General features: G+C 69.7%; 3 protein-coding genes across 3 annotated transcripts; 1 reads left to right on the top strand and 2 right to left on the bottom strand.

The window, feature by feature from the left end:
- Nucleotides 1-374: 374 nt before the first annotated feature.
- MICPUCDRAFT_47716 (uncharacterized protein) lies at nucleotides 375-6,378 on the bottom strand (the record flags this gene model as incomplete). Its single annotated transcript, XM_003059765.1, has 4 exons — nucleotides 375-804; nucleotides 1,303-5,263; nucleotides 5,461-5,989; nucleotides 6,235-6,378. 4 exons carry the CDS (start codon nucleotides 6,376-6,378, stop codon nucleotides 375-377), a joined length of 5,064 nt encoding a protein of 1,687 aa, XP_003059811.1.
- Nucleotides 6,379-6,895: 517 nt separating this feature from the next.
- MICPUCDRAFT_65465 (uncharacterized protein) lies at nucleotides 6,896-8,633 on the top strand (the record flags this gene model as incomplete). Its single annotated transcript, XM_003060053.1, has 2 exons — nucleotides 6,896-7,701; nucleotides 7,888-8,633. The coding sequence occupies 2 exons, from the start codon at nucleotides 6,896-6,898 to the stop codon at nucleotides 8,537-8,539; spliced, it is 1,458 nt and encodes a 485-aa protein (XP_003060099.1). The 3' UTR covers nucleotides 8,540-8,633.
- A 57-nt stretch (nucleotides 8,634-8,690) lies between these two features.
- On the bottom strand, nucleotides 8,691-9,749 carry MICPUCDRAFT_59506 (uncharacterized protein; the record flags this gene model as incomplete). The annotated part of the gene is made up of 2 exons (XM_003059764.1): nucleotides 8,691-9,008; nucleotides 9,201-9,749. The coding sequence occupies 2 exons, from the start codon at nucleotides 9,747-9,749 to the stop codon at nucleotides 8,691-8,693; spliced, it is 867 nt and encodes a 288-aa protein (XP_003059810.1).
- Between the last annotated feature and the right edge of the window lie 3,675 nt (nucleotides 9,750-13,424).

Below are 13,424 nucleotides of genomic sequence, written 5' to 3'. Positions count from 1 at the left end.
CCCCCGCCGCCGCGACGGATCCTCGCGAGCTCACGAAGGCGGAGAAGACCGCGGCGGGGCGTTCGGTGAAGGCGCTGTTAGACGCCGGTCGCGCGGCGTGGCTCCGCGAGAGAGGCTTTCAGAACGCGACCGTCGCGACGTACTGCGACGCGAGCGTGTCTCCCGAGAACCGACTGTTGCTCGCGTCGCGTCGATGAGAAACAGCGGCGTCGCAGACGTCATGATATCATCACCGGGGTAGAGCGCGCGCGTAGCAGCATACTTTAGAATAGACGCGGTACTGCAGTTATTATGATAGCTTATCTATCTCCACGATGCCGCAGACGCGGTGAGCTATATCGCGACGTTCCGTGCGCCGCGATGTCACAGAGCCTTCACGCCGCGTCGTCGTCTCCGTCGCCCGAACCGCGGTCCAAATGAATGATCTTCTTCACCACGAACAGATGGTCGCCTCTCTCCTCGCTCCCTGGCTTGACCGGCGCGCCTCTTCCCTTGATCCGCAACGCCTGCCCAACCTCCACGTCCGCGCGCACTTTCAAGGTGCCGTGTTCCCCCTCCACCGTCCTGACGCGCGCGCTCGTGTCCTCGCCGCGCTTCTCGAAGCGAACGACCAGATCGCTGATCAAGTTGGCGCCGTCGCGTCGAATGACCGCGCCCTCGCTCATGTCGTCAGCCGCGATCTTGACGTACAAGTCCCCCGGCGGCGTCCCGCCGCCGCCCATCTCTTTGAGCCGCAGCGACGCGCCGTCGCATACGCCGGGCGGCACGGTCACGGTCACGTCCGTCGTCTCCGACGTCTTCCCGCTGGCGTCGCAACGAGGGCAGTCGATGAACGTCTGAGATACTCTGCCGTCGCCGTCGCACTCGGGGCAGACGATCGTCCTCGAGTACGTCAGCGGCTTCTTCGCGCCCGAGACCGCCTCCTCGAGGGTTATGCGAGGCAGGCACGCGTAAGTGTCCGCGCCGGGCTCGCCGCCGAACCGCCTCTTCATGGCATCCTTCGCGCCGACGACTTCCTTCTGCCAGAAGCCCTTCGCCTTGTCCTTGAGGTCGGCCGCGCGCTTCGATCCGTCGTCGAACGGATTCGAGATCGCGGACGGCGCCGTCGCGACGCGTCGGCGACGACGCGATCGGGGGGCGCGGCGCGTCAGCGCGACGTGCGGCGAGCGGAGCGACGACGACGCGTGCATCGCGCGAGATGGTGTGCGAGTCGTCGAAACGTCGGATCGGATTTCGGATATCGCCATCATCGAGGACAACCGGCGCCGCTCGCCGCTCTATCGCCGCCCTCGAGGTCTCGACGGAGGACCGCCGCGGTCCCTCCCGCCGCCGCCGCCGCGACGATCGTCGTCGCGGTGCGCGCCCCCGCCGCCGCCGCGGTTCCCGCGCCCGCCGCCGCCGCCGCCCGGCTCCCTCCCCGAGTCCCAATCCGGCCGTCCGCGCGTCCCGCCGTCGCCCTTCCTGGCGCGCTTGTTCGAGTCATTCGCTCCCTTCCCGTCCGCCTCGTCGTCCCTCCGGCGCTTCTGGTCGCGCTCGCGCGTCTCCTTCGCGCTCTTCGCCTCCGCTCGCAGACGCTCCTCCTTCTCCTTCTCGGACTCTCTCCCGCCGCCGCCGCGACCGCCTCCGCCGCCGCGACCGCCGCCGCCGCCGCCGCCGCCGCCCGCGTCTTTGGCGGACTTTTGGTCGTCTTTCCCCTTGGCGCCTCCCTTGCCGTCGTCCTTGCCCCCGTCCGCGTCCCTCGCGCCGCGGGCGCGCTTCTTCGAGCCGCCGCCGCCGCCGTCCGCGTCGGCGGCGGCGTCCTTCGTGGGGGTAAACTCCGGCGCCTCCGCGGAGAGTTTGCCGGCGTCGGCTCTTCCTCTCTTCTTCGCCGCCGCCCCCGCGCCCGCGCCCGCAGCCGCGCCGCTGCCCTTCTCCCCGCCGCCCCCCTCGGGCTTGATCGCGCCCTCCTCGTCGCCACCGCCGCCCTTCGAGGTCGCGGTCGCGGCCGCGTCCTTCTCCTGCTGCTTCGGGTCCGGCGGGAGGTACGGATTGAACGCGTTGTCCGGCCGCCACGCCTTGCGCTCCATCTGAAGCATCGCGAGGTACCGCGCGGCGATCGTCTTGAGATCCCCGCGCTCGTCGCTCTCTTTGATCTTCTCCACTCTCCGCAGCGTGTGCCCGCCGATGCGAGTGATCGCGGGGAACACCTTGACGATCTTCGTCAACACCATCAACGCGTTTCGAATCTCCATGTAGTCGCTGCCCTCCAGGCAGTGCACGAAACACTTCGCGAGCCGAAGGTGCCACTTGTACACGAGCTTCACGAACTCCTCGTACGTCACCCGCTTCGCGTTCGTTCCCCCGGACGGTTCCTTGAACGTCGTCTTGAACCCGTTCTTGCTCGCGCACTCGCGCTCGTACGCGGTCTCGTCCGCTTTCCACCGCGCGAGCTGAGTCAGCGTCTCGTTCAAAAACTTCCCGAGCCTCCCGGCTTCGTACTCGGTGCGCGAAAAGATGAGCTGCGTCAGGTCCTTCAGCGCGGTGTTGTAGTACTGCACCGTGCTGAAGTACGGCGTGTCGAGCGCGTGGAGGCGTTCGGCGAAGCGCGCGCAGTAGATGGCGTCCGCTGGGGAGAAGACGCACCGCGGAAGCACGCACCGCTGCAAGATCACAGACACCGTGGACTTGATATCCGGCAAGTCCACGAGGAAAGCGTCTTTTTCGATCATGAGCGACTTGGTCTTCTTGCTCACCGCGCGCTCCTGCGCGTCCAGCTCCTTCTGCAGCGTGTCCACGAGCGTCTGCAGACGGTCTTTCTCCTTGCGCCGTTTCGCGAGATCGGAAGACGAAACGTCGCGCGTCGGGAGGCCCTCGAGCACCGTCAGCGACGCGCGGCACTTTTCAATCTCCGCGTCGTACCGCGCCCTGGGCACGTGCAAGTCGTACGCGGTGTTCGCCCAGAAGCACAAGTACAACTCCGGGGATATCGCCTGCCACGTCACCTCCGGGAGCATCCCTCGGACGTCCGCTAACAGTTCGCCCCACGTCGTCTTCGCGCCGCCGATGTCGAGCGCGATCGCGGCGTTGCAAACGTCGACGGGCTTATCCTTGGACGGCGCGGGGCGCGGCTTCAGGTGTCTCAACACCGGCCGGAAGATGTGAAACGCCGCGCCGGGCTCGATGCCGTAGTCGTGCACGAGCTCCTTCAGCGACGGGATCATCTTCGCGTACTTCTCGTCGTCGTACGCCTGCGCGAGAAAGTCGCAGTAGTGAAAGAACGTCTCCTGGCACCCGTCGTACAGCTGAGAGATGAGCTTCAGGTGCTTCGACGGCGTGTTGAACACGATGTTCTGCCGGCACTGCGCGATGAGAATCAGCAGCGGCACCGTGAGCGAGTCCCCGCCCTTCGCGCCCCTCTGCAGCGCGTCTCTCAGCCGCGCGACGCCCTTGGCTCGCACCTTGGGCGCCATCGCGCTGTTGAAATTGATCGCCTCGGACTTGAGCGTCTCGCCGCCGGACATGGCGGCGACTTGCGCGTCGGACATGTCCTCGAGCGGTTCGTTCCCCGTCATGCGCGTGATGAGCTCCTTCAGGACGAGCAAATCGAGGCTCTGGTTGTCCTTGAGCGTGTTCACGAGGTATTGCAACAGCGCGGAGAGCTCGACGTTGCCGTACTTCTTCGCGAGGTGCCCGCAGAACGTCGCGAGCGCGCTGAGCCACAGCGACACGTTCTGGCCGTCGTCCTTCAGCTTCTCTCGCCCCTCCGCGAGCTTCTCGATGACGACGAACGTCAACACGTCGTACCCCATCGCCGTGAGGTACTTGAACGCGTCGCACACGGGCGAGATCATGTTCGTGTACGCCTCGATCTGACGCACGATCGCGTTCATCACCGCGAGCGGGTTCGCGTGCGCCACCTTCCCGAGCTTCCGGCCGAATTCCTTCACGTTGTCTTTGGACAGACGACGCATCACCTTGAGGGTATCGCTCTCCGCCACCGCCTTGGCCGCCGCGAACGCGGGCTTCACCTCCGCGCCCGTCTCCGCGTCCGAAGAAAACACCGCCTTCCACTCCGAGTACAACCGAAACCGCGTCGTGACCGGGAGCGACGCCAGCGTCGCCCACACCTCGTTCACCGCGCCGGGGTTCGAAGCCGTCAGCCCGAGCGCGGGGAGGACGCACGCGCCCACCGCGTCTTCGCCTCTCCGCGCCGACGCGTCGTCGCCGCGCTTCCGCGCCCACGCGATGTGCTGCTTCAGGCACCGCGCGATTCTCGTGAACAGAATCACGTCGTGGTGGACGTGCGGGCCGAGGAGCGCGATAATCTCGAACGCGGCGTCCGGAAGCGGGAAGCCCTCCGCGGACGGCGGCTTTCTTCCGTCGACGTCGCCGCGGCCCTCGAGCGCGGCGGCGCATCCCGCGGGAGCCGCGCGCGCGTGCGCCTCCTTCAGCGCGTCCCTCGCGGCGACGCACAGCGCGTCGCGCACCTCCGCGTCCTCCGCGGGGTCTAACCCGAGCTCGGCGAGGCGCTCGAGGAGCGACGCGGCGGCGCGTAAATCGCCGATCGCGAGGAAGCCGCGCAACAGACCGAGCTTCTGGTTCGTCTCGTCCGGGACCGGCGTCGCCGCGACGACGTACGGGTCCGGACCGCGCGCCGCGCCGTCGTCCGCGCCGCCGCGAAGGTTCACGACGCCAATCTTCTTCGCGGCGGCGAGTCGCCGGCTCACCTCCGCCGCGTGTTTCTCCGCGGCGACGTCGTCCGCGGGGTGCAAGTGTGCGTAGAGGTCGTCCATCTCGACCAGGTTCTTGCGCACGAGCGTCGCCGCGAGGACGTATAACGACTTCGGCGTGGCCGTCACTGTTACCGTCGTCGGCGTTGTTTTCAGCGACTCGGACGTCGCGGGCGCCTTGTCCTTGTCCTTGTTCGCGTTGAATGTCTCTTTGTTCGTGCCGTCCTTCTCTTCGCGGGCGGCGTCGTCGTCGCCGCCCTCCGCGCGCGCGGCGCCGTCCGAGAGCACACTGGTCCCCATACGACCGCGTTCGCGTTGTGAACGCCGATCCTTAAGGACTCCGGCCGTGTCCTCGCCGGCTTCTCCGTCCTCCTTCTCCGCGAGCGCCGCCGCCGCCGCCTTGGCGTGGCACTGAAACTTAAACCCGAGCACCTGCGCGAAGTTCTCCGTTCGGAACAGCCGCAGCAGCTCCGCGAACCCGTCGTTCGCGGGCCAGCGCTCGTACGCTTCGAACACCAGGTCCAACACGCGGTTCGGGTCCAAGTCGAAGTAGCCTATAAGCGACTGCGTCGATCGAATCGAATCGCGCGATTGAAAGGCGTCAGAAGCGGAGTTGAAAGGCGCCGAGGGCGGGTATTGAAAGCAGCAAGGGGTGGGCGGAGAGATGCGACCGCCGGGAAGTAAAGTCCTTAAGGATCGGCGTTCACCGCGCCGACGCGGTCGTACGGGAACCGGCGTGATGAGATGGAACGCGCCTGCGTCGATCGAATCGCGCCGGCGACGGCGTCGTCGTCCCCGGACCCGCGCTCGCCGAACGCCGCGAGCGCGACGACGAGCTTCGAGTACCCCTCGCTCTCTTCGCGAAGCAGGTTGAACTTGTTCTGCGTGTACACGAGCCGCGTGTTGATCCGAACTTCTTTCTTCTTCCATCCCACCGCGGACGGGATGAGCCCGCACTCCTCCAGAAACTCGCCCTCGCATCGCTCGATGAGCAGCCCCGGCGCGCACAGCGCGTCGTCGCCATCGCACAGCGCCTTCGCGAGGTCCACGACCTTTGCCCTACGCTCCGGCTGCATCTCCACCTCGCACGACACGAGCCAGAGGACGTCCGCGGTCGTGGACGCCGCGAGCGACGGCCCGTCCGAGCCGTCGGACGCGTCGCCCGGGAGCGCGACGCGCACCGCGCGGTCCAGGTGCGACGCGTCGAGCTCGTCGCCGAGGAACGCCCACGCGAGCTCGAGGACGTACCGACGCTGGTCCGCGGGCGCGATCTTGGGGTCCTGATGCGGGGATGGTGATGAGGTCGGGGGGATGGGGGGGGCGGTGAGATCGGTGATCGACGACGACGACGACGACGACGACGACGACGACGACGACGACGACGACGACGACGACGACGACGACGAAGTCCTTAAGGAACGGCGTTCACCACGCGAACGCGGTCGTATGGGAACCAGTCACGAGCGGAGAGAGGATCCGATCGATCGATCGATCGATCGCGCGGGGCGCGGCGAACGGCGCGCACCTTCCCGCTCTTGAGCATGGCGACGACGTCCCCGGTCACGAGCCGCCGCTCGATGCCGGGGTTCGTCATGATGCCGACCTCCCGTGCGCGCGCGTCCCGTCCCGCGCGTCTCTCCAGTGGCGCAGACGGCAGCGCGCCGTCCATCGCGCTGCCGCGCGTGCCACCGACCTCGCGACCGAACTTTTTACGCCAGTAGTGAAAGGTCGTGGCGGTCGTCTTTCAAAACGCGCTTCCCCGCCTCGGCGGCGAACACTTCGCTCGCTCGCGCACACGACGATGGCGAACCGCGTCGGTGCCGCTCGGCGCCTCGCGACCCTTCTGAACGCGTCCTCGTCGCGGGTGCGTCGACTCGCCGTCGATCGACCCCGCCCGCGTCGCGATCGCCGCCGCCCTCCGAACCCCGCCGATGCGAGCAAATATCTCTCGCGCGCTCGCCGTCTGATCGCTAACATCGGACGCCCCCGCCCCGCGCCCCCATCGCGCGCCTTTCTTCTCTCAGACGCGCGCGATCGCGCGCCCGATTCACGTCGCCGCGCGCGCGGCGACATGGCGCGCGTCCTCCCCCGCGCAGCAGCGCGCGACCGCGCCCGCGCTCGCGCTCGCGGCGAACGCGTCCATCATCGCGCGACCGTTCGTCGTTTCTGAGATCACGAGCCAGACGATGCATCACGCCTCTCGGGGGTTCGCGACGAGCGCGTTCTCGCTCGCGCCGTCCACCGTGGAGGTCCCGCAGATGGGCGACTCCATCACGGAGGGCTCCATCGCCGCGGTGCTCAAGGCCCCCGGGGACGCCGTCGCCGTGGACGAGGTCGTCGCGCAGATCGAGACGGACAAGGTGACGATCGACGTGCGATCGCCCGTCGCGGGGACGATGACGAAGGTGCTCGTGAGCGAGGGCGACACGGTGAACGTCGGGCAGGCGGTCGCGGAGATCGAGGAGGGCGCGGCCGCGCAGGTCGCGGCGGCGTCGGCGGCGTCCGCGTCCGCTCCCGCCGCCGAAACCGAAACGCCCGCGTCGAAGAGCGCGGCTTCGAAGCCCGTGGCGATCGAGGTGCCGCAGATGGGCGACTCCATCACCGAGGGCGCGGTGGCGGCGCTGGTCAAGGCGCCGGGCGAGAGCGCGGAGACGGACGAGGTCATCGCGCAGATAGAGACGGATAAGGTGACGATCGACGTGAAGGCGCCGAGCTCTGGGACGGTGCGAGAGTACAGCGTCGCGGAGGGGGACACCGTGACGGTCGGGCAGAAGATCGCGACGTTCGTTCCGGGCGCGGCGGCGGCGAAGAAGCCGAAAGCGGTTTCCGCGGCGCCGGCGACGGCGGCAGCCGCGGCCAAACCCGCGGCCAAACCCGCGCCCGCGCCGCCCGCCGCTTCCGCCGCGCCCCCCGCGCCGCCGAAACCACCTCCGACCGGCGGCGACCGCACGGAGACGCGCGTGAAGATGACGCGCCTGCGTTTGCGCGTCAGGCGCGTCCTTCTCACACTGGTCCCCATACGACCGCGTTCGCGTGGTGAACGCCGATCCTTAAGGACTTTCGCCGGCGTGTCTCTCCGCCCACCTCTCGCGTTCAATCCCCATCCTCGACGCCTTTCAACGCCAACTGACGCCTTTCAACTCCACCCCGACATCGCTTCGTATGGAACGGTCCTCAGCGAACGCCTCAAGTCGGCGCAAAACACGTACGCGATGCTCACGACGTTCAACGAGATTAACATGTCCAACCTGATGGCGATGCGCGCCGAGTACAAGGACGCGTTCACCGAGACGCACGGCGTGAAGCTCGGGTTCATGTCGTGCTTCATCAAGGCGGCGTCGAAGGCGCTGCGGCAGACCCCCGCGGTGAACGCCATCATCGACGGCGACGAGATCGTGTACCGGAATTATTACGACGTCTCGATCGCGGTGAGCGCGCCGAAGGGTCTCGTCGTGCCGGTGCTTCGCGACGTCGACGCGATGTCGTTCGCGGACGTCGAGGCCCAGATCGCGGCGTACGGGAAGAAAGCGAGGGAAGGGACGCTATCGCTCGACGAGATGACCGGCGGGACGTTCACGATCAGCAACGGCGGCGTCTTTGGAAGCTTGAACGGCACGCCCATCATCAACCCGCCGCAGAGCGCCATCCTCGGGATGCACTCCATCGTGAAGCGGCCGATCTGCGTCGGGAACGAGATCGTCGCGCGGCCGATGATGAACGTCGCGTTGACGTACGACCACAGACTCGTGGACGGGCGAGAGGCGGTGACGTTCTTGAAGACGATCAAAGAGGCGGTCGAGGACCCGCGGCGGTTGCTCTTGGACTTGTGAGCGACGACGAGCGCGATCGTCGAGAGATCGCGACGGATCGAAGCGCGTTCGTTCGCCGCGCCGCGCGTGTATTGATAACCGATTAACCATCCCATCCCGTCCCCCCGCGTCTTTCCTTTCATTTCCTTCACTTCACCGATAACATCTCGACTCAGTCGTCCCTCTGCCCTTTCAATCGGTCCTTCCCCACGAACTGCCTGTACCCGAACCACTCGAGATCCCCCGGCCAAATCCCCTCGCCGTCGATCAAACTCTCGTCGAACGCGCAGTCCTGGTAGTACTGGTTCACGCCGCCGTACATGTGGTATAAGTTGGTGTACCCGGCCTGGTACAGCTCGAACGCGCCGGGGAGCGACCCCGCGCCCTTCGTGTCGTCCGTCAGCCCCCGGTTCTTGGGCGGCTCGCGCACGAGCGACCCGCCCCAGATGCACGCGAGGATTATCTTCGTCTTTTTATCCGGCACCGCCGCCTGACGACGACGGAGGTTGGACAGAGCGAGCGCGCGATGCGATGGGATTGGTCAGCGATGCGATATTGAATGATGTGGCAGCGTGTGGACCACACAGTAGGTAGGTCAAAACACGTGACAGACTACGTGGATGTGCTGTGTCGAAATGAATGAATGGGTATCCGCGCGAAGCCGCCGCCTGCCGCCGCGCACCTCCACCTGAGACACGAAGTCGACGTTCTTCTTCTTGAACCCCGGGAGCCGCATCTTCGCGAGGACGCCTCCGGTGACGTACGGCACGTGCACGCTCCCCGGGACGCTCCACTTCTCGTAGTCCGGCTCGAACCGCACGTCGAGGAGCACGGCGCCGCGGTTCATCATCTTCACCGCCTCTCTCGAGTCGATCGTCTGCATGCGCTTCTCGTCGTTGAGCCAGCTCCAGACCTCGGGCCACTTCGGCATGCCCTTGCCGACGCCCGGGACGATGCCGTTCGCGTCGGGGACGCCGACGGGGAAGGGCGCCTTGGCGCGCGTCGCGACCGACGCGCCGCGGCGCGAGGAGGAGGAGGAGGAGGAGGAGGAGGAGGGACGGCCGCGAAGACGAAGAAGATCGCGCGACGACGACGACGACGACGTCATCGCGGTCGATCGGAGCGACGCGGAGGAGGAGGAGGACGCGCGGGGAGCGCGGCGCGCGGACGACGACGCGACCGACGACGGCGTCGCGGACGCGGCGCCGAGGGCGAACGCGAAGGCGGACATCGCGGACGAGAGACGGACGCGCCTCGAGGAGTGCGCGCGGCGCGCGGACGATCGAAGAGGTGGTGAGCTGGCGTTTTCGCGTCGTCCGGCGCGGCGAGGCGAGGCCAGGGCGCGAGGCGGCCGTTCGCGCGGGCCGCGCGCAGTGGCTGCGTTTAGGATTTCGTCGCGGAGAGTCGCGGCCCCCGCGCCAGTCACCGAGGCGCTGTAGGACGCGCGCGCGCCGCTCCGTCAGCGCGGGATACTCTCGCGCGGCGCATCGAACGCGCTCGCGCGCGTCGACGGTCGCGGCATGCCGTCCAGGACGCGCCCCTCCGGCGAGTCGGCGAGTCGTCGTCGTTGATTGAAATCAGTCATCGTTTGAAAGCTGAGTAAGCAACAGCCATCACGACGAAGCGATCGATGACGACGCGCGGGACCCGCGACGACCCGGAGCTCCCGCGTCGTCGTCGTCGCGTCGCCGCGACGCTCCTCGCGGCGCTCCTAGTCGCGCTCCTCGCGCTCCCGTCGCCCGCGCTCGCGCAGTACCCCGCGGTCTCGACGTGGTCCCCGACGGACGTCGTCTCGCCGTCGCTCCCCACGACCACCGCGAACCCTCGCTTCGCGGCGGCGGTTGCGTCCTCGCACGGCCACCTCGCCGCGCTGCGCGACCGCGCGACCGCGGAGGTGCGTCCCCCGGGCGTCGGCGCGTCGCCGGTCCTCCTCGCCGCGGACCCCGCGGGCGTGGACGAGACGTCTACGGACGCCGCGAGCGCGGGCGCGCTCGCGACGTCGCGCGGCGTCGTCGTGATCGGGACGCCCGCGCGGAATGGCTTCACGGGCGGAGCCGCGGTGTGGACGTACGACGCGACGAACGCGGAGTACCCCACCGCCGCGATCCTCGCGTCGTCGGACGGGAAGCGCGGATGGATGGGCGCGAGCGTCGCGACGGACGGCGGCGACGTCATCGCGCTGGGCGCGCCGAGGGATTCCAACGACGCGGGCGCAGCGTACGTCTTCGCGCCGACGGATCGGATCGGTTGCGTCTCCTCGGCGGCCATCGCGGCGGACGCGGCGACGTATTCGCTGCCGATGAACGGCGTCGGGAGGTACGTTTACGTCACGAAGGGCGTCCCCGGTGTGGCGAATGGGGCGACGTCGACGGCGCAGACGCTCTCGCTGCCGGAGGTGGAGGCGCTGGACGCGAACGGCGCGAACCTCGCGCTCGGAAAACCCGTCGTCGCGTCGCACGCGCTCGCGACGGGGACGCCGTCGAACCTCGTCGACGGCGTCGCGTCGTCCACCGGGACGTGGGCGAGCGTCGCGAGCGTCGCGACCGGCGCGATGTGGTTCAGGATCGACCTCGGGGAGGAGAAGAGCGTCGCGAGCGTCAAGGTGCACAACCGCGTTGATTGCTGCGGCGCCGGCGCGATCGGCGCGCGCGTCGCGCTCGCCAAGACGGACGCGGACGTGGACGCGGGGAAGCGATGCCCGTCGAAGCCGTGGCGCGAGGTGGCGCGACTGCGTCCGCCGACGCAGACGCCCGGGGATCGCTACGGCGCCGTCGTCGCCGTGCACGGCGGCGCCGCGCCGGAGCAAGGGTGGCTCGCGATCGCGGCGCCGGGGGCGGAATCCGGCGCGGGGGTCGTCTACGCGTACTCTCGGTTCGTGAAGAACGGCTCGCCGACCGGGTGGACGCTCGCGCAGACGCTGCGGCCGTCCTCCGCGTCCGCGCCGCTCGGGTTCGGCGCGGGCGTCGCCATCACGGGGAGGTACCTCGCTATCCTCGCGACGCCGACGCTCGGGCAGACGGGGCACGGCGCCGGCGGACAGGGGGGACGCGTCGAGATGTTCATCCTCGCGAGAGGGGCGTCGACTAACTTCGCGACGACTTCGCCGTCGTACGGCGCGTCGCCGCCCGTCTCCGTCGACGCCAAGGAAGGGCGATGGCTCCTCGACGCGACGCTGACGCCCAGCGTGGGCGCGACGCAGACCGCGGCGGCGGGGCCGAGCAACGTCGCGCTGGGCGGAGAGACGCTGGCGGTGGCGTATCCCGGCGTCGCGAGCGACGGGACGGGCGGCGCCGCGCGCGTGTGGCGGCGGACGTACAAGACGACCGGGTCCTCGCTCGACCCGAAGTGGATCTTCCAGGGGAAGATAAACCCACCGAGCGCGAGCGTCGTCGGGTTCGGGCGGTCGGTCGCGAGGGACGAGGCGACGATCGCCGTCGGCGCCGCCGCGGCGATGTCGGGACCCGCGGGCGCGGGGGACCGCGGCGACGGGAAAGCGCATCGGTTCACCGGGCCGACGCCCGCGGCGTCGCCGCCGCCGCCGCAGCCGAGCCCGCCGCCCGCGGCGCCGCCCCCTCCCGCGGCGCCGAGCCCGCCGCCCGCGGCGCCGTCGCCTCCGCCGATGCCGAGCCCGCCGCCGCCGCCGCCGCCGCCGGGCGCGCCGCACCCGCCGAGCCCGCCGCCGCCGTCGCCGCCGCCGCCGCTCGTCGCGTCGCCGCCGCCGCCGCCGCCGCCGCCGAACGTCGACGCGCTGCTCGATTTCGACTTGAAGCTCGCGGGCGCGACGTTCACGGACGCGGGCGTGAGCGCGACGGAGGAGGCTGCGGTGATCGCCGCGGTCGCGGAGACGCTGAACGTTGACGTCTCGAGGGTGCGCGTCTCGGCAATCGAATACGACGCCACCGTGTCCGTGGGATTGACCGGGATCACGCAGGCGCAGTGGGACGCGAAGGCGGCCACCGCGGGGCGGATCATCGCGGACGCGTTCGCGGACTTGACGCGGCTGCCGAGGGCGGCGGTCGTCGCGGGGACGGGCGCGATGACGACGTCGCCCGACCCGGCGGGGCGGCGGCGAGCGTTGTTAACGTCGTCGTCGGCGGCGGCGGCGGCGGCGTCTCCCGTCGTCGACGCCGCTCCCGCGCCCGCGCGTTTCGCGGTCGGACGCCGCCCGGGATCGGCGCGCGCGGCGCACAGACGACTTCTCGCGCTGAGCACGCCCGCGGGGGTCGTCCTCCCGACGGCGCCGTCGCCGCCGCCGCCGCCGTCGCCGGACCCGCTCGCGCCGTCGCCGCCGCCGAGCCCGCCGCCGAGCCCGCCGCCGAACCCGTCGCCGCCGCCGCCGAGCCCGCCGCCGCCGCCGCCGGATCAGCCCTCCCTTCGCGTGCCGATCACGGCGACCATCGCGTCGTCGCAGCTCGCGGCGTTCAACGCGGCGACGACGGCGGCGTTGACGGGGTCCGGCGGGTCCGCGCCGCCGCTGTTGACCGACGTCGCGTCCGCGGCGTCCGCGGGGACCGTCCCGAGCGGCATCTCGGGCGTGATTCAGCCCGCGCCGCTCGCGATCGCGGCGACGTTCAAGGTCACGGTCAGCGCGGCCGACCCGTCGGGCGTGGACGCGCTGAAGACGACGGCGACGACGCGCCTCGGCGCCGCCGGGACGCTCGGGACGGCGTTGACGTCTCGATTGGGCGCGGCGGCGCCGAGGCGCGTCGTCGCCGTCGTCTTCAGCGCGTCCACGCCCGACGGGTCGGCCGCGCTGACCGTGACCTTGAACGTCGCCGCGATCGCGAGCGGCGCGGGCTGAATCACGCCCGAGATGCCGCTCGGGACGGTCCCCGCGGACGCCGCGGACGCGACGTCGGTCAACAGCGGCGGCGCGGACCCGCCGGACCCCGTCAACGCCGCCGTC

The sequence above is a fragment of the Micromonas pusilla genome (assembly GCF_000151265.4).
Source record: "Micromonas pusilla CCMP1545 genomic scaffold MICPUCscaffold_7, whole genome shotgun sequence".
Taxonomy (NCBI): Eukaryota; Viridiplantae; Chlorophyta; class Mamiellophyceae; order Mamiellales; family Mamiellaceae; genus Micromonas; species Micromonas pusilla.
The sequence above is the reverse complement of the archived record's forward strand: the minus strand, read 5'-3'. Positions and strand labels throughout refer to the sequence as shown.